A 25,592-nucleotide genomic window follows, 5' to 3' on the forward strand; every position below is an offset into this window, starting at 1 on the left:
GCGTTGTGTTATGTCTTTGTAAAATGAAAGGAGGACGTAGCCTGCGAGGAAGGAAGAGGACTCAGGAGAGGAAGAGTGGAGCGAAGCTAGGAGAGAAGGTATAGCATGACAGCCAGTCACTGTACAATACAGAGAACAGATCATTAATTAATGCTGCTGAGAGTGTGAAGTGAATCGATTCACCCCCCTCCCCTGAGCAGGACATGCACTAGTACCCTCATCTACCAGCCATGGTGGGTAGTAGCTTGGTGGAGGCAGAGGAATCGACACCATCCCTGTCAGTTCACCGCCGTTTTAATCACTTCTAATTGTTTCCAATGGCACGCAGTAAATATCCGGCAGGAAGAATGCGAAACATTCATACCCCCTGGTTCTTCTCATCAGGTCCTTTTCTTTCATGTTTTTTTTTTTGTGTGTGTGTGTGTGTGTGTGTGTGTGTGTGTGTGTGTGTGTGTGTGTCCTATTCATTTACTCCCTCGGTGAGTGCCGGATGCCTTGATTAAAGTAGTTGTTTCATAAGTGTGTTGTTTTTGTTATGTTTCTGTTTTGTGTGTTCCCTGAGCCTGTGTTATCAGTTCACATCGAGGAGTGTGTGTGTGTGTGCACTCCTGTCAGGGGGTGACAGCTGGCTCTTTCTGCCCCCGTCACAAAGAGGCTGTGACGACTGGAGTGTGACCAGCCTCTCTCCCCCCTGCCTGCTTTGCGTCCCCCCCCCCTCCACCGTCTCCACCACCCCGACGGCCTGGCCTGCCCTGCTACTTTGTTTGCGGGCCTCTCTCTCTTTAGATCCGCACTGCATATGGGTCTGGTCAGCCATGGAAACCTGCTCAGCCCAATTAGAAGCAGCCGCCAGCTGGGCTTCCCCTCCATTCTTCCAGCCCTCCTCTCTGGCCCTGCCACATCCCTCTCTGTTCCTCTCCGTTCCTCTCCAGTGCCTTCACGCTCCAGCATCCCACAATCAGAGCCTCTCTCATGCCCGTAATCATGCTAAGCTGATGGGCACGCTGTCCCTGGCGCGTGGATGGAAGCAGCGATTTGTGACACATCTCCTCTCTGTGGACGCCGTGCACGCACATCCTCCCATTTCCATTTGCACATACCAAGACAGACAGACACACACATGCACGCCGTGGCAAGGGGTCCACAGTCTCCCCTGCCAGATGCTGCGTTTTGTCTCTGGCCTTACCAGCTGTTTGGAACACGTGGGTTTAGAAAATAAAGGAATGGTATCGAGTCCATCTCTCTGTAGCTCGACTTTAGTGAGGATCACGCTGCTTAACTCTCTGGCTTCCGGACAAGGTTGCTGGAAGAATTAGGTTTCAGTGTTTGGAGCAATCAGGGCTCAGTAGTAACTGTGGAATAAAGGCTTTCACTTTCAGTACAGATTTCCTAATTTATTTAAAGAGTTCTGCATTCTGGACTTGTATTCATTCACTTAGCATTTATGATTGCAGATTCTGCGGTCATTCTGAATTCGAGAGCTTCTTTCAGCAAGAAAAAAAAGATATTTGAAGACGTTTCCTTTCTCTAATGGCTCTTAGTTAATTTCAGCTTCCTCACATGCAGTTCAGGGACGTATTTTATGCAAAACAGAGAAACACTAACACATGAAAAAGAGCTTTCATGCTGACAAATTTAATGTCAAACTCTGCTCTGGATGTTTTGACTATATTATTACCGCTGTCTCAAAACTGAGCTATTTTCTGGCTATCAGACAGATAAATAGGCTTTGGCTGTGTCATTCTGAAGGTAAATCCATTGTATACTAAATTATCAAATATATAACGGGTAATGTCAGAACTAAAGGTCAAACAAATGACACAAACAGACACACGGCTATTAATTTCTCTTATGGCAGCATATTCTTTTCATAACTCCAGAAAAGTAGTAGCTACTAGTATTCTTATTTTGTAAAGGTTACTTTTCAAAATTGTTTCAGTTTTCTCTCCTATTTCTTTGCTGTCTTCCCTCATTTTTCACTTTGTGGTCATCAATCACTGATACAGGCCTGATTGCACATGAAGTGGCTGGATCCCATTTTGAGGTGTGACAGGGGCCTATTTTGCACTGGTGGCAGTGATGGCTGTGTGTCAGAGCTCGTGACAGGATGCTCTCCGCCCCGTCTCCTGAGGTTTGAGAGTTTGAGGGGCCACCGGCCCCTTTTGTCCTCCTTTTGTAGATGGTCTCCGACACGGCTTGTTTTAGGCGGAGGCAAAGGCAGTAATTGATTTCTCTCTCGTTTCTGATTCCGCCTGTGGCTCTCGGGCGCCGGCTGCATCTCTCCTCTGAGAAACAGATGAATAAAAAGACAGAGCGTGAAGTTTATAGCCAGCAGTCACAGCGCTGACAGATGGTCAAACCTCACGTTATCAGGACCTGATAGAAGTCCCGGAATGTGGTGGTTAGCTTCTGAATTGGCTTCTGAAAGGATCGGTCATATATATTAGAGCAGAGAGTATTGAGCCGTGAAGAGCTGGAGCGATGGGAGATATTGAGGTGCACAGATGCTGAAGGTGAAAGAGGCCCAAGCTTATATCTGACAGACTACATTAATAGATCGGTGAACTGATACATGCACAATGAAATGGTACGATGAATAAACCGATTCAGCTCCAGAAATTTAATTTTCATCCCTTCTGCTTCAGCCTCTGTGCGTGTATGTGTGTGGAACATTGCAACATTGGGACGTGTTTAAGATTCATCCAAGTAAACTCTGAAATTTTTTTCCATTTTCTTAAATCTGGCATGAACAGGCAGAATTAACGCATGTTGACTGTCCAATCTAATAATCATACGCACAACAAAAGCAGATTCAACTGTTCCCCCGAGTCTCCATGATACTAAAAGAATCAGCAGAGCATTCATCATAATTGTGACCTTGTGTCTTCCTGTCAACAAGACTGACTTAATCAATTGCAAAAGTTGTCAGCTGTGGCAGGAGGCGTTTAGCCTGCTGACAAGAGAGAGATGGGTTGCATGGACTGTCTGCAGACACTCCAGCCTCCCTCCATTAATGTCATTGTCACATCTCTGCACCGACAGACCCAAACTTTGTTAGGCAAGTTCCTCTAATCCCCGTTCTTTCATTTCTAAATAATAAATGAGCCAATTAACACCGAATGAGAAAATCTCCCTGTATTTTGCAGTCTGAGGTGTTTCGTGAGTCGCATCTAGCAGAGAAGCTGTGGCGTTCTGTGACAGAAAAGCCTGAAAGGAGGCATTTGGTGTCATTTTAATCAGCTCGCTTGAATTGTTAGCACCTCTCCAGGAGGCTCGACAATTTGACAATGATGCTAAATGAATCATATTTATTAATCGAGTTTAATGCTATGCATCATCAAAATAAATCAACAGCAGTGTTAAGCTCCCTGAATTGTTTTCCCATTACTGTCGTAGTAAACAAATGAAAAGTCTCACTTTTAATGAAATGTGAAGAATATATTTAGAGTTATTCAGCTTAACGAGAGCGAAGCGTTAAAGAGGACAAAAGACGACGGTGCTTAAAAAAGCGAAGGGGACACTGACAAATGTCCTTACTTGCTGTGCTTTACCCTCCACCCTCCCCTGCGGTAGCTTGGGAAGATGACTGCTAGCGCGTCTGTAACCATCCACACTTCACTGCTGAATGACTCGTTGCGAAATGGCACATTTAAATTGCATGCTGTGCTGGAGTGATTTTTCTGCCTACCTTGATGCCTATTTTGTTATGGAAATTCATGATACATTAACATAACCAGCAGGAGTTGGGAACAGAAAATAATGAATCCTAGTGGGAAGGAACAGCGGCCTCCACCCTTATCTGTGAATTAATAAACACCCATACAGTGTGCACCTAAGGGTCACACCACGTACACATACTTACCACAGCAGATAGCTGTTTCTCACTGTTAACTTTCCACAGAGAGAAATGAATGCAGTGGCGGCCCTGTAATAGGGAAAGGTGGCTTACAGGTGGTGGGTTCAGAGAGGAGCATGTCACCTCCACCACCTAATGGTCTGATATTTCTAATTTGCCTTTCACAGCAAAGCAGCTGCTAGTTGAAAGTTAAATCCAACAGTAGTGTACTGTTACCACGATCAGTTGGAGGTGTCATAGCCACACTGCTACTCACCTGTGAAGTGTGAAATGGTTGCAGTGCACTATTCCAGCCATGCATTTATTTATTTATTTATTTCATCATCACATGCAGTTTATTATTACATCAGCCTATCATAACTTGACCCTTTTGCACATTTTCTCCGCAAACGGAGCCGCGGAAAATTGGACACGATGACTGGAGCGTCCCATTCACTTTTTCTCTCTTCATTTCCTAAACTGCATTCACCTGATTCCGGATGCATACTACAGCCTGTTGCTACGGCAACAGTTCTCGGAGGCACCAGAGAACCCCGAAGGTTCCATCAGCGGTGACAGGCGAGATGCTGAAATGCTCGAGCAATCAAGCTTATCTGCTTCTCAACGAGATGTAATCTCAAATTTGTTGGAAAAAATAATTAAGTAAGCGCAGTTCTTCGCAGCACTGTCGACAATCAGCTGTGACAACAGGAGAAAAAGCAAAACAAAAAAAAAAAGAGGATGGAATCGGTGTTACATTTTAGACTCATTTGTCAGTGCAAGTTTGTGGCAACTTTTTTGGCAACCAAGAGTGCTGACAATGGCCAACATGCTGCCTGGAGTGGTTAGGTTAATCACACAGGCACAGGACTCTGCCAGCATTCGAATAGCTCTTAAGATGGTGACTCATTTTGTTGATTAGAGCTGTGAATTTGCCCATTTGCAAAAAACGATGTAATATTAACACACTTATAGTCAAACTGGCAGCGCTAGTTACCATATTTTAGACAAACTAATTCAGCAGAATCACTCCTCTGAGAACTGTTTGTTGCAGGGTTTTCGGGAGAATTATTAAAACAGATCCATGCAAATAAACACAAAAAATAATCAGGATTCATTTTCATACAGAATGGGCTATAATGTTACTTGGTTTGATTGAGGCCTTGTTGTCTGTAGTACAGATTTAGTATTCCTAATAAAGCCCGGTGTTGAATTACCACACTGGATTTACTCACTACAGCAGCAGTATTTTTATTTATTCAGATAAAATGCCTACAGCACATTTCTGTTCATTTCTCAGCAAGGAAGCTCCGACTCCTCCTCGGGTTTAGATTTGAAAACGTTAGCGCGAGCAGCACAGTTTAATGGCCAGAGATATCAGAAACCACTGCTTTATACTGTGATGCCCTGATAGCAGATAATACTGATAGTAAATGCACCATCACTGCTCGGGCTGTTTGGTGTCACATTAAAGTTGGCAAAATTCAGCCTCTAAGTACACAGAAGCCGATGAAAGAGCAAAGCCTGAAATCTGAGGTGCAGTCATAACTTTGCTCACAAAAAATAAACTCAAACGAAAAGACCTTACCTGATTTAAATTTTGAACGCTGCACCAGCTGTTTGCTTCACTCATAGAGTGTTCGTAGAGCAAACAGCAACTTTTATGTCAAACTGATCTGAGTCTGCAAAAAAGAGACCGAAATGCAGACATAAGTGTCCAGACCAACAAGGTGGTGCATTGGGTTAGAAGGACTCATAGTTCTAATACTGTAACATCTGCAACTGACCTGAGTGTCTCTGTCAGAGCTCAGTTATGTCACAGCGAGAGGGTTGAGGGTTCAAGTTTCTGCATGTTTTTAGCTGGTTTCTTCTGCCATGGAACGAATGTTAGTTTAATGCTGCCATTTGTGGCCCAGGAGACTCTTCCAAAAGACTTTCTGAATCTGAAGATTTTCACTTTTTGGATAAATAAAGGTTTTTTACCGATCCTCAAACTGCTCCATTGTATCACTACAGCTGCTGGTGCCTGACTGAATATGAGAAGTGGGGTTTCTGTCACCCTTTGACTGACATAAGCACACATCAGAGTATAGTAGGCAGAGGTAAGTAGTGAGATCAGGTATTAACCTGATAATGTGGTTCAGCACAGGAGGGCAAATAGAGGCAGTTAGTTGGGTTTTTTTTTTTTTTAGATATTTAATAAATAAGCACTGTGAACACCAGTGGAAACACCCACATTTAAGACTTGAAATCTAAGTTTGAGAAATAACCTGGATCCTGTTATAACAGCATTTCTTGTCTCAGAATTTGCACTGTTTTCACCTGTAACATACAGATTAACCCATCACACGAATGTATATATTATTATCTGTTTAACTGTTTGCATATGTACTTTTACAAAGTCATGTAAATGACACCTGACTTTGTAAAAACTGGCAAGTGAAAAGCAGAGTTTTAAATTGAACCCCAACTTGCCTAATGTTTTCTTAATGTATCCTTTTCAGTCTGTGTATACTTGAGTCCATTCATATTAGATGGCCGAGGTGAAAACCCGGTCTCCCCTCTGCTTGGTTTGCAAGTTCTCGATCTTTCCGTGCATTGATGATTCATTCCCACACATCGTGGAAACTTCAAGTTGCAGGTGGCATTTTTTTTGCCGTAATGAATTCGAACATCCGCATAACCAAACAGCTCAAAAAGTTCGAGCTTAATAAAGCTAATGCATTTATTAATGTCCAGTGTAATTACTGAGGATTTTAGAGCTGCTGCTTTTCATTTTCTTTCATTAGGCTTTCGGGGTGTTATTCTCTGGTTTAAAAAAAATCAACATGGAAAAAAAAAATATAATTACTTCTGAAATAAATTTGTAAAAAGCGGAGCAACATTTTTTTCATTCCTTTCCTAATAGCACTTAGTTTATTAGTGCTGTATAAAGAAATATTATCATTTAAATTTCTTGTTTCAGTGTAACTCCCTCGGAAAGGGCATACTGCACTCAAACAAGCTACATGCATTTATTTACATGTGTTCCAAATGGAGGGTTGGTTCTCAACATAAAAGCTCTGACCCATAGGATAATGTCGACAATGCGCAGCTAACGATGCCAATTTAACTAACGCTCATCAGCAGACGTTGCTGATGGGTGTCCAGTTAAACACAAGGCTGTACATTAGTCCTGACGGCTTTTTTCCGATCTCGCCTGTAAACAGTTCGAGCCATAAAGCAGCAAAACAAGTTAACTGCTGCACAGCCGCGGCACACGCATTAGTTTCACAGCCCAGTGAAATTACTTATTTTACACTGAACCAAGCAATGTTTTGAAAACGGCAGTGAAACGAAGTCAGGTGTGAATACCACCCCTGTGAATTATAAAGTTGATGGGAAAACCATTAGAGACATGCTCTGCCCAGCCCTAATTTACTGCTCAGTGAGGAGCAGGGAAAACAGAGAGAGACTTGTACAGTTTCAGTCTAAAATGTACCCGATGAGTGCTTTGACATAACAAAATCACTATAGTGACAAAAAGCAGATAATGAGATACGAAAGTTACTAAAGACTTCTACAGTTTAGCAAAGGAAATGGCAATACAGTAAAAAAAAAAAAAAAATGTAAGTGAATCTTTTTATTATTGTGCCCAAATTTCACTGCAGTGTTTGCCACTGGTGAAATTACCCGTAGTGGTGGGTGGTGTGTGTGCATATAGGCAGTAAGTTTGATGGCATGTGTAACGCAGGTCATTTTATACAGCTACAGTTTACAAATTTAAATGCTTAAAATCTGACATTGGAGCTTTTTGTAGATTCTACAGTTTAAAAATGTCTGTTAAGGTTCTCAGTCATCCAGGTCATCGTAGTCTAAGGAGCTTGGAAAGAAAAGCGCCTGGACTTCTTTAAGTCCAGGCGCTTTTCTTTCCAAGCTCCTTAGACTACAGTTTAAAAATATTCTTTAAATGCTTTTATTGTATAAGCATCGTTGTAATTGCTTGCAGATCACTGTCACTGAGACACAAGCACAGCTTAGCATGCTGACATGAGCCTGCGCTCACAGATGCACGTTTCCCGCCACTCTCGCTTTTTATTCACTTTGAATCAGGTCAGGTTGAGATGAACTGACCTGGGGATTCGTTGCTTCACAGCAGTAAAATGTTACTATTGGGCTTTCTTGTAGGTCGGGATCAAACTGCCTTTTCTGTCAGTGAAAACAGTTTGACTACACTTTTAATCCCTGTTTAAATATGACAAAAAAAAACATTTCTTAGGTTTTCTACATAATAAAGAAATGTTCCTGTAGTAAATGAAAGGTTTGTGTGTCAGCTGACTCTTTGGGCTTAAACTAAAGAAAAATGTGTAAATTATTCTGGTGGCTCTTTTTTTTTTTAACTGTAACTTTTCTTTAATTTACATGTTTATCTATTGCTTAATTACTTTGATAGTATCTTATCTATCTTTCCTCCTATGCAAGGTCTCTTTCAGCATGAAAAAGCTGTAAAACTTATTAAAATACATTTTAAAGTTGAAATTTATGCCTTCTTTCACATTTGCCAATGCCATCCTTTGGGCTGAACTGGAGTCTTTGCTGGGCTGATTCTGGACCCCGGGGCGTATGTTTCACACCCCTGTTGAAAGTCCTGGTTCTTACTTTGCATCTGCAGTATATGTCATACCTGTGCAACCTGAGTTCTCCCATCCTTCTTGCACGATCATGCAGCCAAAAAGTGAAGAGAAGGTGATGACACCTGTGCATCAGCTTCCTCCCGTCAGACATTCGGCTCTCTTTGCAGTCCACGCCTCACTCCACAGACTGCCTGCCAGTTCTGTGCTTAGTTACAAAGTTTTACAAAGAAGCTGCAGCGACGAGCAGACACTTTGTAGTATTTTGTGCTGAGGAGCTGAAGTGGATCCATTCAACTCTGAATTTTACAGACAATTCATTTCACTTTTACGAAGCACATTCATATTAAGGTACTTTAAACTGTAAGTTAGAGTTAGCACTAACTGTAAGTTTAATAGAAACTATGAGCAAGTATCCACAAACCTACCCTGGTTATTAGCATGAGTACTGTGGTGGCAGCCATTTCTGACCACAAAAAGCTGTGCACGTCTATATAAAATGTGTAACCTCACCGGAATCCACAGGGGTATGTTAAAAGGGTTTTCCACTATCCCTATGGTAAATAATAGCCTAGCTTTCATCCTTTTTCCCAAGGCAACTTTTTTCCAGAAGATGCCAGCTCATGCAGCAGTCTCCTAGGGACTAGGTTTATGCTCGCCTCACTGGATGCATTTACATAGAGTCTAATATTACAAATATAATCATTTAAAAAGGCCAAACACAATAGAAATACTCCATCTAGAGAAATTCAGTTTCCGAGGGATGACTTAAACTTTTCATAAACCCATCAGAAGAAAAACGATTTAACCTGATTACTTTCCAAGTTTACATAAAAGCAACATGTAATTTTATAATTTTTATAATAATGTCAACCCAAGCCGGTCCTCCTCCACTTCAACAGTTAGCAGCACCATAGTAACAGGAGCTGTGGTGTTTAAAAGATGATTGATTTGACCCATATTTACAGAGCTGATCAAACGCATGCTAAAGCGAGATGAATGGTGTTGAGAAAAACAAATGCATGAAATATGTGTTACTACCATTCGGAGGTTGGAGCTGCAAGTTGAAACACCGTGACCATCACCAGCGGCCTCCAACGCTCTTCTGTGGAGCTGAATGGACAAGGCAACCCTCCTGCGAAAACCATTCACGATGGATTCAATGATCTCGTTCCACATGCTACTGCTCCCCCCCCTTGGAGCACTCGCGTTTTTTGAAGGCCACTCCAGACACTTTTCAAAAATTTTAATTTGTACTTTTGAGTTGCACCCGGGGTTGTTCGCCACTGCCTAAATTAAATTGTTTTCCTCTATCTTGTCACTTTGAAGGAGAGTATAGATTTTTTATTGCTTAAACAAGATAAATCCCCTGCTGCCACCTCAGAATTTTAATATTCTTCAACTCGGAGGTGGGCGTGTTCTCGATGTGTGCTCACGAGCAGCAAGTCTCTCAGGACTGCACCCGCCAGTCGTGCTGCTCGCATGCTTCTTGCTGAAATTTAATTGAATACTAATGGGTGTCGCTTCCCATGCGATTAACGTGGAACAGAAAACAACCTTTGGCCAAAACATACCAACAACTTCAGACTTGACTGTGCGCTTCCTTTGGTTCACAGCGAGACATCCGGCGAGTGTGCAGCAGGTCGGATGAACGGCTGTCTTTGCGCATTGTCGTCATCCTTAGAGGTGGCTAAATTGTGCATTGTGATTTCTGCAAATTTTGGTTTAATCCAATACCAAGTGAATATGGGCCTGTACTGCCGATACTTTTAAATATAGTATCGGCATTTATGTAGCACTTTTCGCTTTACAATTCCACTCAATCTGACATTAACACACTGGTGGAGGCAAGCTACAGTTGTAGCCACAGCTGACAGAAGCGAAGCTGCCATATCGCGCCATCGGCCCCTCTGGCCATCACAGACAGAGCTGGGGATCGAACCGGCAACCTTCAGCTCATCTATTACAAGATGAGCTTCCCAACCCCCTGAACATGGCTTATGTAGGGAATGGCAGTGAATCACTATCCTATTGCGCTATTATCGATCGACACCAATACCAGTGTTGGTATCGATATTAGGATTATCCGCCCACCTCTATACTTTAACCAATGAGACACTTCTTTGTATGGTCAAAGGACACCTGCTCGAGTCTTCTCTCTACTATAACTCGAGTATCGTTGAGAATTTGCTGCATCACCTGAAGAAGCATATTATCAAGTTGATAATTAGAGCAACAACAGAAAGCGAGATAAAGAGAATGAAATCATTATTCCTCTTTCTGTTTTGTTCTTTTCGTCACGAGGGGCCATCACCATGAGACAAACATGCTTCTTTTTGGTCCGGCAGCAAACGTAATCTGCATAACCGTCTTGTGCTGGTGGAGTTTAATCGACATATTCTCACATGTTCAAAGCAAACTAGCAACACTGCAAGTCAATTTCCTTTCAACATTTCAGTGGCTCTCGCCGCCTTTGAAGACAGGCATCCATAATGAACGGCGTCAATTTTCATCCCAATTAGAGTGTTTATCTCGGCTTAGTTCACCTATAGTGTTGCCTTTGCCTCTTGTGAGGACGATGAATTTTCATGAAGGACAAACTCTGCACTTCAGATAAAAACAGCTTATCTAGCGCCGGGATTTAAAGCTTTAAGGCTGTTTTTTAACACTCTTTTTTCTCTCCAATTTGTTTGCGGTGTGTTAACAGCTATTGTGGCACTGGGTTGCTGTAGTGTAGCGAGAGAGTTGGGAGAAGGTGGGTGGAGTTATAAGAGAAGTGGAGAGAGCTTAAAGAAGGCGAGAGAACATGGTAATTCATGGTTATATAAGAAGAGGTCCTCAGAGCTTTCATTTGTAAAATGGAATGAATGGAGCGAATCACATCAGCCCACAGAAGCTTAACGAGACGCTAACTCCTACACATGTCAATCAGCGCAACTGTAGCACACACAAACCACCCTATCGTGTGTGTTCATGATTTATTGGAGTGTGAAGCAGGTGTAGTAGCTTTACCTGTTGTTGCAGAGCTGCTTAACATCAAAAATCTTATGTAAGCAAGAAAATCCATCATTGTTTGTTATAAAGTAGGACAGAAGTTTTTTTTTTTCTAACTAGTTTGTTATTTTAGCGTTGACATATTTTGTATGCAAAGGAGCGAGTGCGCAGCAGCGAGTCTGTGCTGAAGCCGTTTCCCCCGACACTACCTACTGCTCAGGTTCAGGGAACCCTCTGCTCTGACATGCAACATTTAAATGAAGACATTAAAATTTAAACAGTCTCCATTCCGGGGACAATCACTGCTGACATCTGCTTGGCATGCGACAAGTTAAGGAATACAAACATGGTGGCTGCTAACACCATGTGAAACTTTCTGGTTTTAAATTTGCCTTTCCCTGCAGATGGGAAAGCTGTTTCTTAAAGCTTGCTTTTGATTGAGTTATCAAATATAAATAAAGTCACTGAAAACAAATCTCAGATCACAACACAATATTTAAAACATCATGTTTCCATATTTGGTAGATGCTTCTCTGGTGGAAACAGCACAATGTGGTTTTTTGGGGGGGGGTGGTTCCCACTGTTAGGACAAACTTTTTGTTTGTATTGGGCTGCATTTGGATTAGCAGTCTGACGGTGTCCTCGTAGTCTTTTAGTTTAGGTTTGGTTTTTGTTTGTGCATTTTTGTCACACCTACATGTTTTCAGATCATGAAACAAATTTTAATATTAGAGAAAGATAACCTGAATAAATACAAGATACAGTTTTTTAATGATGTTTTCATTTATTAAGGGAAAAACGTCCATACTACTGGTTATGCCACCCTTGGCAGCAAGAACAGCAACCAAGTGTTTGCAATAACTGGCAATGAGCCTTTCAGATACAGTAGCTGTGGATGAATTTTGAGCCACTCTTCTTTGCAGAAATGTTTTAATCCAACCACATTTTTAAGTATGAACAACCTTTTTTAAGGCCATACCAAAACACCTTAATCAGATTAACTCCAGGCATTGACTAGGCCACTCAAAATCTTTTCTTTTCTTTTTTTTAACCATTCAGAGGTGAACTTGTTGGTGCAATAAATGTCTGCATACATGTCCGTGGACTGGTGCATCTATTACACGTTTTGCTGTGATACTGGGTCGCCTGAAGCAGCCCCACACCATCATACTACCACTACCATGTTTGACTTAATGATGTTCTTTATATAAAATGCTGTGTTAGCTAGTTAGTGAAACTGAGCTCAGCTTTCTAAAAAATGTATTGTATTGCAAGAAGTTGGGATCTCAACTGCCAAACCATGCCACTCATCTGCACACTTATCCATCATTTTGAGCGGCTGTTGCCAGCCATGATGGACGTTTAGTGCAGTAGGCGTCTGCAGCACACAGTCGTCTTACCTTACCTCTCTCTGGAGTCACATTCTCATCTCTGCTTGGTGTTCTCTGAACTAAAGAGCACTGAGGTCACATGTACAGAAATAATATGTATACATAACCTGCAACCTGGGTTGACCTAATGGCAAATACTGCAATTAGGAGAGCAGCTGTGTTTATAAAGTACAGTTTTTCCGCTTTGCACTCGTAAAGTTTCCCCACCTAAAGCTCTTTGCAGCAGCCCGTGTTTTCTCCTCCAAATTTTGTTTCTTGTCTAATTATCATTCTGTTTCGTGCTTGGATTACAGCGTAAATCAGCAAAGCCAACAGCTCTTGATGAATGCCCATTTCTGTTGGGTAATGAAACATGCAAGAATTTGTTTCCTTTTGGGAAGTTGGTGGTCGCATAGCAAAGTAGTTGTAATTATACCTCACATGCTTGTTGTCACAGTAGTAACAGTAGATGTCTCCCTTTCTGAGTACCAAGGGTAATCAAAACAAAACAGTGGTTTGTTCAGTTTTTAGAGGTTTTGAGTGTGGCTGGGTATTTTCTCCTTTTATGTACCTATAGCTCCTTCTATAAAAACACTGCCCTTAATGGTATTCAGACAACACCTTTGCTTATTTACACTGAATCACACAAAGCTGGTACTCTTGCTTGTGATTTTATATGGAAACCTGGCGTTGGTGAATCAGAGGGGTGTCTGGGGAGGTGGAGTAAGTTTTTTCATCATTCACTCCTTTAGATTTCATTAAGGCAAAAGGTTTTGCATTAGTGAGTGGCGTGACCGTTTTATTTGGCAATTATGTGTTGACTTGAAACTTCACCTCAGCTAATTCAAGTTAATGAACTGTACCGACTGTTTGTGATGTGGTGTTTTTTTTAGAGAACGTGAACAAAAATATTGCTTACTGTGTCACTATTTGGTATAGCTTGTCTATGCTCTGATTTTGCTGACTGATTTATTAGTGTGTTAATTAGCACGGATTAGCAGGCACCTATGTCTGTGCTGTGCACTTTCCTGACCTAGTGTAAGGTAATTACTTTGAGTTTCCTCTTCTCTTCTAAATGTGCTCACTTCTGGGTCCAAAGAAGCTTCAACATGCAGGTCCACACACACCAGTGGGTGATGTCACAGTGGCTACATCTAACTTTTAATATGTGGGGTGCCATCAAGTCAGCAAATTTGATTCAAATTGGACAAAAAGTACTGTGCAAAAGTCTTCAGCCACCCCTCATTGCTTTGTATTTTTCTTCCAAGTAGCCGGGCCTTCTTGTAATGTTTAAAGTGGTATTGACAGATAGTTCTCCGGGCTTTCTTTTGGCTGCTTTTGCCACTCACTTCCATTCCAGTCCTTGTACCAGACCATTTTCAGAGGAATTTTTTGTTTTTAAATCCACTTAACACTGACATATGAATCATTCAAGAATAAAAAGGCTCCTAACTCAATTGCTGAACCTGTGCTGTGTCTACATATAATAGACAACTTAGCAAAGAACCAATTTGCAATTGTATCTTTAGGCACTTTAACACCAGCCTGTCAGGAACATTAATTAGTTCTCATTTCTTAGTTGAATCTATGAAAAATGCCAAACATAACACAGTTTGACAAGCATAAAATAGTATTTTTGTACCGCAAGGTGATTCCTAAAGAGCTATTAGCTGAAAACCTGGCAGATTTAAGCATACTAAATAAAAATAAGGAAACTGAACAATTGGAGGACAAAAGAAGCGACAGCCTTTAAAAATGTATCTATAGCAGATGAACAGCATCCAAAAATCGCGTCCTTAAGAAATGGGGAGAAATCCACCAAAGACGTGACACAGGATCAGATAGATGCATCCGGCACTTCATCTGATCCATTTGCTGTTGACTGAAGCTTCATCAGAAACGGCCTCAGTGGAAGGGCGGCTGTCAAGAAGCCATTCATAAGGAAGGGAAGCAGGGAGAAAAGGCTAAAGTATGCTAAGTAACACAATAACTGGACTCAAAATCAGTGGCAACAGGTGTTATGGAGTGATAAATCCAAATGTATAAGTTTTGGTTCAATTCATTATCAAAAAGTATGAAGGAGGTCAGCAGAGAGATACAGCAGTGAGTGTCTGCACACAGTGGAGGCTTTGTTTGAGGCTGCATTTCAACCAGTGGTGCTGGAGATTGTGTCAACATTGATGGATCTATGACAAGTACCATCAGATTTTGAGCTACCATGCAATGCCATCTGAAAACCATCAAAAGTTCTGCACATTCCTGTACCATAGTTGAAGTCTGTGTTTTATTGTGTGCATGTATTTTTTTCTCATTGCAGCATTGTATCTCTCAGGCAGTCACATGATTTTGCGTTAAGTGTGCAGCAGAGATTCAAATAAAGGTGAGTTTAAGTATAAGGTGCTGTGTAGCCAAGGGGACCACTTTCAGGTTTTGAATTGTGGCCACAGCGACTAATTGTTTATATATGTGCTGGTTTTGTTGCAGATAAGAGCTTCTTTGATAAGTTCGGCTCTGGAGAGCTGCTGAGACTGTGGTAACAAGCTCCTTGTGAGGTCTCAGGCGTTTCTCAGAGGGTGGGAGGGCTCTGGGGTTAGAGGTTCTGCCAGATATCTTGTCTCGTTTGATACAAGGGAGAGCCTGAGGGCCAGGGAGTGAGCATGTGGGAGATCAAAGGACAGACTAATTGTTTCTGACTGCCCAGAGACACACGACTGATTGCTCTGTTACAGTTGTTGAATTTCACACACAGCTGAGAGGAAACCGACTGTGCTGGTCGCTATTAGAATAAAATAAAACATACGCTGCTGTCATGACGATAGCAACAAATCAAGACACAAAACAAGGTACATTAAAAGCTGACCCATTGCTTCCACCTTAAACTTTATTAGTTGTTTTTTTTTTGTTATAATTTAGCAAAGCAAACATCAAAGTATGAAGGCATCATTTCTTAGAACTGTAATTTCTCTGATCTTTAGTATGGCACCACTGAAAATAATTAATGACTCATACCAACATTTGAAAGAAACCAAAACCCCTTTTTTAAAAATTAAAGAAAGAAAAAACAAAACAGGTGTTAGCCATTACATGTACTTAAAAATACAAATCATCTGCAAGCAATACACAACCAAGAACTCTCCTCCTCAGGTCTGTGATTGTGATGGTTTTTTGTAATTTGATATGAAATAAGGCAGATTCATTCGATACAATTATAGACAATCTGGTAAGAAGACAAGCGAAAGCGAAGAAGACTGCAATTCTTGTTTATGTAGGTGAAGTTCAAAGCAATTTCCTGGCATGCACTGGAAATGGCAAAGAAAAAGGAAAGGGGAGGGGGGGAAATAAAAAAGAAGACTCAAATCGATTTGTTGAAAAGACACTCACATCCTCGTTTATCTGCACGGGCGTTAATGAACAGTTTCCTGGTTAAAATGAATAAAGCTGCAGTCACGGCAGCAGCGGAGATGAGACTTGATTAGTGATGTTCAGATGAAAGGCCTGGCAAGCGGCACGTCGCCTCACAGACCACAACGCGAATCGGGGCATTGGCCGATCTGACTAAAGAATGGAAATCGAAGCTGCGGCGGTGTGTGAGGAGACATGGCAGGTGTCAGTGTGTTGCACTCCAAAGCAGCTTACAAATGCAGGCTGTCGTCCCACTACCGAGTGCCAGCGTGACTGTACTGGTGGCGTCAGTAAAAACTAAAAAGGATGGTTGATGTTTAGCATCACCCAGCCGGGAGTGTCAACATGTAGGAGCTGTGGCTGTTGTCGTCTGACAGCTTCACCATGCTCTCACAGTGGGTTTATCAAATAGCAAGACTTGAACCTGGTTTATCTCATTGCACCCTTCGGGCAGAATGATGTATGACTCTAACACACAGTGAGGTATGGCTCATCTTTTCTGGTTGATATGTTCAAGTCCTATAAGTAAGGTTTTGTACATACATATACATATAGTACATACATATTTGAGGGATGAATAGTTTAACCAAGAGAGGGGAGGGTAAGTAAAGTTGGGAATGTGAGCATCTTGTGAGTAACTGGTTTTCCTGGGCCAGTGTCAGAGCCCATACTGACATGGGCCAGGCTGACACCAGTGTGACCTTCGCACAGTTTGCTGGCTGTCAGATGAGGCTGATTGTCTTCCCTTCAGCTGGTCATTCTTTCTTCTCAGCGCCTGGACGGAAACAAATAACGAGACATTTCCTCAACACTCTGTCTTGAAGGCGTACAACGAGCAACCCTTGAAGCTCTTTTCTAAACTGAGCGGTTTTTTTGGCATAATCAGAATCATCATCATCATCAGAAGTTAGTGGAAAAACCCAAAAACTGTTGGTCATCAAACCACGTCTTTATTGATATACACTGATCATCATTAAGGGTAAAGGGAGGTCGTCAAATGTTGTCTTTATTGGGGAAAGAGTTCAAGATTCCTGGCTGTGGATTGCATTAGAGTGTAAAGGAGTACATAAATAAAAGCCAAACAAAACAAAAAAGCACTAATCTGTAAATGCCAGTAAACAGGGATGACACGTACTTTATAACAACTCAAAGCTTTGTCAAAATCCAGCTCAGTGATGCTCGAAAAATTGTGTGCGGCAGACAGAGACATCGAGGCAGATCCGTTTCCTCTGTTCCCATTTCACCGCAAATGACGTGATTTTGTGTGTCGTCTTTTTGTGTTTGAAGATAAAACAACCCATCAACTTTGCTCTAATAATGTCATACGGTAAGTTTTGATGTTGTACTCTGGCTAATTTTAACGGCACACTATGAACTAACCATCTCCCTCGTACACGGTCCCACCCTGATGCACACGGTTGTTCGGCAACAGGCTTTTTTCCCCCCTTTTCTTGGCTGCTTTGTCTGGCATTGTTTAAGCTCTCTCCTTTCTACACCAACCCGCCTACCTCTGCCAAGTTATTTCATATGCTGCTTCCCTGTCCTATTTATTCAACCCCAACAATCTGTTCGTAGCAGTTGCTTAATGAATTTTTTCTACCTGGAAACTATACGACGCCCAAATCCGAAAGCCATTTTTTTCTTTTTTGGCTCATCACTTCTTTGGACCCACACAGAGAACAAGCGTGTTCACAGAAATTAATAGCACTCTCCATAGATGACTACATTCAAATTATATGCTGTCTTATTAGCCTAAATCTCAATGAAGACCTGAGGATAACACTAGTGTAGTATCCTTATCAGATATGATTTATTGGCATTATTATTACCCCTACAGTCTGTTTTGGCTGCATGTTAAAACAATATGCTTTGCACACTTGATTTATTAAATGTCCAATAGTTGAGGGTGCAGGTAATTCATCATACTCAATCTCCAAAGACGTGCCGACGCGCATATACCAAAATATCAGGGTTATAGTTGCAGACCTGAAATGGGTACAGAGGATTTACAAATGCATTTGGCCCTGAAGGAGCACGTACAAACTGCCTGCTGCCTGCCCCTACAGAGACGAGGAGATGGAGACAGACGGGGGTTGGGGGGGAGTGGAGACAAGTAGGGTGAAGCTGGGTAACACTTGGCTGTGCGCAGCGGCGGATTCTCGAAAAGAAGTGAATTTTAATTCAGCAGCTGTGGCCACTAATAAGAATCCACTTATAGAGATGTGTGTGACATAAGTGTGAGCCAGTAAGCGGGTGTGAGTGCCTCTTTCAAGCTTTTACCTTTGGACTGAGTTAGAGTTGAACCAGCTTGTTCTGAGTCCTCGACGGGATCCTTCGTCTCTCCTAGAAGGGAGTAAAAGAAAGGAGAGCGGGGAAATATTACAAGAGGCCATGAAAATCAGGCAGCCCTTCCCACTTTTCTGTGCCAAGAAGCATCAATATACCTAAACAAGCGCTGCCTCGCCAAGCTTGTGAGTCTGAGTTCGGTTTGTAGTTACAGTGGAGCTAAGAGAAACGGCTTCAGATCAGGACTGAAGATTATGCGAACATCTCATAATGATTTTTTTATACGTGAATTCATTACAAAACTGACTTCTGATGCTGTCTGCAGATTCCCAGCTCTAAAATTTAAATGCATCTTTTACATAATCAAAGGCTAATATGTACTGTGATGTGAAAAAAGGAAAGAATGGCTGTCAGGCTGTTAGGGAGTCTCAGTGTTTAAAGTGGGTACTAATCTCGGCTCACCTCCATTGCTGGTGCCAGTGTCGTTCGTCTGAGAGTCTGTAACATGGAGAACACACAAATACGCACATGTTAGCTATTTTCAAAGTCGATTAGTGCATGCAGATACGGTTAAACAGACTCAAGTTTGAGTAAACGCAGCCATTATGCAGGATTATTCAGCGACTCTTTGTGCTTTTGTCAAATTACTTTATACCCAACTAAGTCGATCATCCTGGAACCAGTCCAGGATTTCATGAGCAAACATTTCCATTTATCCTGATGCTTAAACTCTAAAGCCTGGAATTTCAGCGCCTTCCTAAAGTGTAACACTTCAAAACAGAACAAAACAAAGTCTGAGAAGGGAGAGAGATGCATTCAAAATTAATTACAAACCGCCATTCCCATAAGGCAGCTTGAGACCCCCCCAACATCCACCCACCATACACACACAGACGCCCCCAACCCTCCTCTGCACGCTTCCTTCTCCCCGTCTATCCTCCCCGTTACCTCTGTAGTCGCACAACTCCTTCGTAGTCACTCCCAGAGCAAACCTCCGCACTTCCCCCTTTCGCAACAGCAATCAACCAAACAAAGCAGGCCATAAAAATAACCACACTCCCCAGGCAGTCTGGTGATAATGTAAACAAATACAACTGCTTCGGCATGATAGAAGCAACCATGGAGTCTAAGGCTGCTCCGGTGTTCTGTATGTTCAGAGGAACAAGGCTGCGGTTGAGGTCATTATACACTCACGGATGTAATTGCAGGTATCCAAGGTCCTCAAAGAGAGATGAAAGTTTGTGCATTGCACAATAGCTTTCCCTCGCTGGCTGTCTCACTAGGACTCTGTAAGCTGTGTAGAAAATCCATTATACTGCTTCTTCAGTATAAAACTGATTTAATCTGTTGCAACATATTGGGATAAATTTCTCCTCTCCGAGACACCACCGGGACTCAAGGACTGCAGAAAAGCAGGAAGGATGAAGCAACAACAATATCCCCCTGCTTTCTTTTACCGTTTGATCTGTGGCATGGAAACGGCCATGGAATTATATTATGTCCTTTTTATCTTCTGGTTATTTATAACTTGGAAGTTATTTTTTATTGCTTTGGCACAATGGCTGTGATTTCTATCAGTAATAACGTAATTATACTTAGGAGCATAATTGATGTTGGAAAATAGTAACGCATGCACCATATGTAGACTACAAATCTTGATTCGTTTGTGCTTGCCAGCAGTTTTTTCTGTGCGACAAGTGTGCTTCAAATTGTTTTTTTGTCTCCTCCAAGTGCTAATTGGTTTAAATTATCTGGCTTAAATGAACTTATTTAAAACTTAATTTGAATTTTTTGCCAGTCTGTCCCCAGATCCCAGACGTGACTTTAAGTAAAACGCTATCAGAACCAACCAAAATGACTCATCCAGATGAAAAATAACCAGAAAAGGAAAGCAGCTCTAAATAACCCAGAATTTCCCTTTAATGTCTTCTGGCTTATTATAAATTAATCAAAGAAGCAGATTTTCCTGCTGTAATAGACTAAACTGACAGGAAGCATGACACGCATATTGTGCCAGATGTGTTTTGGATGTGTTACCCGTATGGCATCAATAGTGAAGTAATTAATTATGCATACGCATCATATGATATGCCGTTCATTAATGCTTTTCCACATAATCTCTATGTGCATTAAAGCTGATGGCGAGACATGGAAATGTGCCCGACACTGGAACAGAGCCTCCGTCGTATGAACTAGCTTAGCATGTCTACGCGTAGCAGCAGGAGCTCACTGAAGCAGCGGCCTCATTCCAGATGCTCCTTTTTTGTTCTCTCCTAGGTAATGACAACACAGTCTTGGAGCTAGGGTAGCATCCTCCTCTCCTCCCCTTTTGATACCCAACACTGATCAAAACAAAGGAAAAAAAAGTTCAGATTTTCAGTTGTTTGTGGCTTCAGCTTCTTTCTGACTGAAGCTCGGAGGGAACAGCAGCATTGGTTTGTCTCGTACTCTAATTTGACTCCTGTGTGCTGACAGTGAAAGGGCTATCATTTAGAGGAGCATCTGAGGGTGCTGTGGTAAACACATAAACAAGATTTTTTTTGGGGGGAGAAGAAAAATGGGCCTCTGGTGAAGGAGAAGCACAGTCCACAGAGGGCAGATAAGAAAAATAGAAGAAAAACAGAGTGAATTGACTACTCCCTCAGCAGGAAAAGTGGACAGCTTACAGCAATGTTTTTTTAATACCAAGGACTTGAGGGGTCCTTGATGGTGACCCCCAGCCTCCATGCTGGTATGTAAATTACGAGCATTCAGCCCTGGTTGCAGAATTTGTATGTACATGGGTTAATGTGAGTCTACAGAAAGAGGGTAAAATAATTGAGAGCTGGTGACTGTGCTGGCCTCTCTGCTGATTGCTTATCAGCTGACTTCTTCCACTCTAAATTCATCGTGCATAGCTTGGAGCTGTGGGTCGTTGTCCTGTTGTAGGAGGAAATTGGTCTTTTTCTTTGTACTCTGGCTTGAAGGCCAGGATGCAGGAGTCACCTCTTCAATGTTGACACCGAGACTGGTGTTTTGCTGATGCCATTTAATGAAATTGCCAGTTGAGGACCTGCGAGGCATCTGTTTCTCAAAACAGAGATTCTAATGTACTTGTCCTCTTGTACACTTGCGCAACAAGGTCTCTTAATTCTCTTTCAGCTCTACTAAAATCCACTTTGTGTTGTTTTGTGAAGAAAGCAGAACACGTCAGGGCTATCGAGACATCAGATTTTTACTTTCGAACGATCACGGCCACGAGGCTCATTCACGACAACATTATCATGGGAATAATTCAAATACATCTATAACCTTGCTTACTGTCTGTCTGTCAGTTTGTTTGCAAATTTAGTTAATTTTTGCAACAATTCCACACCGCATGAACAAATCTTAAAATGTAAAGATTTCACAGCTTACAGAAGCCAAAGATTTCTGCCAGTTCTGCTCCAATCATATGGGTTAAGATAATGAAATCCATAATTTTAGTATGTAATGCTTCAAGGTCATAGGTCAAAGGTCTGATGTTTTATGATAACACACTGACATCTCTTGTCTTTTTTTTTCTAATCCCAGACACCGAACTAGACAAATGCATTGCTTCTTTAATCAGCACAGCAGTTTTCAGATGTGCTGTCATAACTGGAATTACTGATCAATTATGCATGAAAGACTTTACATTAGGTGACAAAATCTGCCATCCCAACAGATGAGCGACCCCAAATTTATGAGTGAGGGCGTGCAAAAGAGAGACTCGACTTCACTGAGACCGGCAAACTTGGATGAGGTGACTGGTAATGAGATTTTCCAAAAGGGTTTTTGATCCGATTCCACATATTTGAACTGTAATCAGTTATTATCGGTCATGATATCATCGTGTTTTGGTGAAGACGAAGGAGACGGAGATCAAGCCGGACTAATTTAGCGATGGGCAGAGGTCACCCGGAATATCAGAAACATTTCAAACGTTAACTAACTTTTAAGTTCTTTAACATTTTTTTTCTGTCATTTCAGCCTTTTAGAAGTTCAGTTAAAAACATCCTGGAGAGAAAACCCATCAAGACGGAGGAAAACTGCATGCGCTCACATTTCCACACATGAGAGAAGGCAGAGGAAGGAAGAGAGTTGGGCATAAGTCACCCTCGCATGCAGACAAGCAGAAAATTACATCCCCCCACCTTCCATTCATTTATTAGACAAGCGGTAGTTAGCGATTTGTTGGTCAGCATTAGTATACCGCAGCACAATATTCAGCGACGACAGGAAGTGTGTTTGAACTGCAGCAACGACGAGTTAAAATGTGAAAACACTGTTTGAACAGGAGACGGATTTTTGATTAGCTGTAGCTTTTGTGTGATAAGTGTACTCATCATTGTTAAATGGTGTTTGTTATGACCGCCAACATTTCTGCTTTTGCGCAACTTTTAATGGTCTTGTCATTCCAACTCAGCCAGCTCGCAAGGGAGGCAGTCCCCATGGGTCACCCACATAGCAGCATGGGAACCGTCTCTGTTTAATGTTCCAGACAGGAGCCGTGAGCAGAACAGGAGGTTCCCTTTGTCCCTTAGCCACAGGACATCTCAGTCTTTTTTTATTCTCGTCATTTTGAGCAGTTAAAAAAAAAAAACGAAAGAGAAAAGAAAAAAAAATCGATCGAGGTGTAGAAGTGTCTGCGCTCTACAGTGTCAGTTCCCTTAGGAGAATTTCTTCTGTTCATTTGATCCTTAAAGCATGGCATGGCAGGCTGGTCTGTTGTGTCTGAACACATCTCGGAGCTTTGATCCCAAGCAGATCACACAGGTGTCCAGCTGCTTCCACTCTAACAATGAACATGAGCCATGGCAATATCAGTCTAGGAACAACTGAAAGCCATCAGCACATGAACGGTTCACTGGAGAATGCACGACGTCTTGCACTGAGTGCATTAAGTACTTCTATTTTGCTTGAGTTCAGTCTGTTGTTTGGAGCTTTTGTGATGGAGTTGGAGGGCCACCGCTTGTTCAATGGCACGTTATCTTGAGAGAAAAAGGAAGGAAAATGTCAAGGTCGCTGCCAGTATCTGTCGGTGCTCTATTCTTTTCAGGGGGATGAGAGGAAAATTATTTTCAGAATGTAAACTGGGTGGTCTACGGGGGACTCGGGCCTGGTCTGTCCTGGGTTATGTATATTTAACAAGTATCAAAGAGTCCCTCATTGAACTTTGCATGGGCTAATAGCTTTGGGTCTGATATGCCTACTGCAAAGATAATTAAAGACATCCCTGCTCAGGCAAAACAAGAACGGGTGGAGCTCAACAAGTGCCCAACCAAAAGAACTAATGAGCTGGTAAATGTGGAAAGCAACCCATTTTCATATGTTAATTTTAAGTTTGTAGTACATGCTTGTGGAAATAGCTTAGCTGCATGAGCTGCCACTCTCAAAGCAGTAAAAAAAAGGGGGGGCATTTGTAAAGGGAGGCAGTAGGGGGTGGTGGTGGTGGTGCTGGAGGCAGCATTTGATAGCTAGAGTTTTCTTTTCTATGAGATGGAACACTGTCTGACAATCTGAGCCAATTAAAGAGCATTGAGCTGTGACCTGCGGGCTAGGGAGATGAAAACAAGCCTGTTCAGTAAACACTGACCGCCCCTCTCTACTGCTATCCTCCTGAAAAGCCAAGAGTCTTCATTAATATTCTGCCTTTCTTCTCCCCAAGAAAAGGCCAAGGGGTTGTGGACACTAAGTAGCATTGTGCTCCCCTGCGGGTTTGGGTAACCTTGCAGTGGTGGCTGCGGTGGGGCGGCTCCGAGTTGTGTCAGGGTCCTCTAAACAGACTGAAAAGGCCCAAGCTCATTACAGAGGCCTGGGCCATGCTTGACAAGATGAGAAAACACAAAGTACTCCGAATGAGTGAAAAGAGAACAGGACACCATCTGCTTTGGGGTTAAGCTACTACTCGGGGAGAAGTGAAGATGATTAGAAGACAGCCAGCGATGGCAAGAGAAGAAGGGGGTTCAGATATGCTACAAAAATGACCAGTGGCAATCCTTTGATAATGCAAAGGGTTTGAAAGAAACACAAAAGCCAGTAAAAATGTTGTCTCCATTGGCAAAGTCTCTCTTTAATCTCTCTTTTTAGTCTTTTTCTATTACCCATTTCGTCCAAGGTAGTGCGAGAAAGTCACCACCGTCTGTCAGAAGACAACAGAGTGGATTTTTTAAAAAAGAGCCAGAACACTGTGATGCAAGGAGATGAAAGGAATAAGTGAATAACTGATTAAGTAAAGAAGTAAGAGAGGGAGACAACACAAAAATAGACACGGAAGGGAAAAATGCAAAAAAGGCCTCCCCCTGTGTGACCTACATACCTGCTAAACCTGCTGTCAGTGGTGGCCTGCTCCTCTCTCATCACTCACTGAATTACTTTACATAATCTTTAGACTCTCCCTGTGCTGCTAAAGGGCCTGCTGCAGGTAGATGCCCGCTGCTGTTTTCAATACCTATTGTGGTTTACTATATCAAGACACAGACGGTCTTGCAGGGGGAGAGATGAATCTGGCGCTAGGTGATCCGGCTAACCCCTGTGATACATTAAAATGGGACACGTCGCGTCTGAACGAGGTGTGGAAGAGGCATGTTTGCAGAGGAAGGCCCGGGTGTGTGTATGTGTATGTGTGTGTGTTGCCGTCTTTGCAGTTATGCATTGACTTGCAGTTATGAAGTGATGCCTCTTCTGGGCAGCTCAAGGTTTTCCTTATGGATTGGACTGGTCAATATAATCAAAGTGCTTGTCTAGACTGCAGAGAAAACAGAAGCCCGGGCAGAGCAGCTGTTTATCACCGAAAGGTCAGAAAAGGAGCAGCTTGATTGGCGAACCTCATTAAAAGCACCAAGCATATTTCAGCAGTGGAGCGTAGACGTTACGGAGACATCATAATAAAGGATAAAGCTATTCACCCTCTTTCTCTGCAGATACATTTTCAGTAATACATTTTAATGACATAGCATGACGGCAAAAAACTGTATGGTACTGAAGTTGAAACTAATGAAGCAAGCGAACATTTTGTTCTCAGAGTTGATGTGGTAGAAGCAGGAAAAACGGGTGAGCGTTAGGGTTTGAGTGAGTCTGACTAGAGCCAGGCTG

The 25,592-nt window shown here is 42.2% G+C and overlaps 1 protein-coding gene and 1 long non-coding RNA gene across 6 annotated transcripts in view; both read right to left on the reverse strand.

The window, feature by feature from the left end:
- Positions 1-1,843: 1,843 nt before the first annotated feature.
- LOC112842036 (uncharacterized) lies at positions 1,844-9,634 on the reverse strand. The gene is made up of 2 exons (XR_003213615.1): positions 9,487-9,634; positions 1,844-2,285 (listed from the first exon to the last, which is right to left on the reverse strand). It is a non-coding gene; the product is annotated as an uncharacterized LOC112842036 (long non-coding RNA).
- Positions 9,635-15,657: 6,023 nt separating this feature from the next.
- Positions 15,658-25,592, reverse strand: part of macrod2 (mono-ADP ribosylhydrolase 2) — a 398,938-nt gene continuing 389,003 nt past the window's right edge. For all 5 annotated transcript variants that reach the window (XM_019366420.2, XM_019366419.1, XM_019366416.2 and 2 more), the window contains 3 exons: positions 18,960-18,995; positions 18,492-18,554; positions 15,658-16,986 (listed from right to left, as the gene is read on the reverse strand). In XM_019366420.2, the coding sequence (XP_019221965.1) occupies positions 16,967-16,986; positions 18,492-18,554; positions 18,960-18,995 (119 nt within the window). In that variant the 3' untranslated portion in view covers positions 15,658-16,966. The remainder of the gene's footprint in view (positions 16,987-18,491; positions 18,555-18,959; positions 18,996-25,592) is intronic.

The sequence above is a fragment of the Oreochromis niloticus genome, linkage group LG13, assembly GCF_001858045.2.
Source record: "Oreochromis niloticus isolate F11D_XX linkage group LG13, O_niloticus_UMD_NMBU, whole genome shotgun sequence".
Taxonomy (NCBI): Eukaryota; Metazoa; Chordata; class Actinopteri; order Cichliformes; family Cichlidae; genus Oreochromis; species Oreochromis niloticus.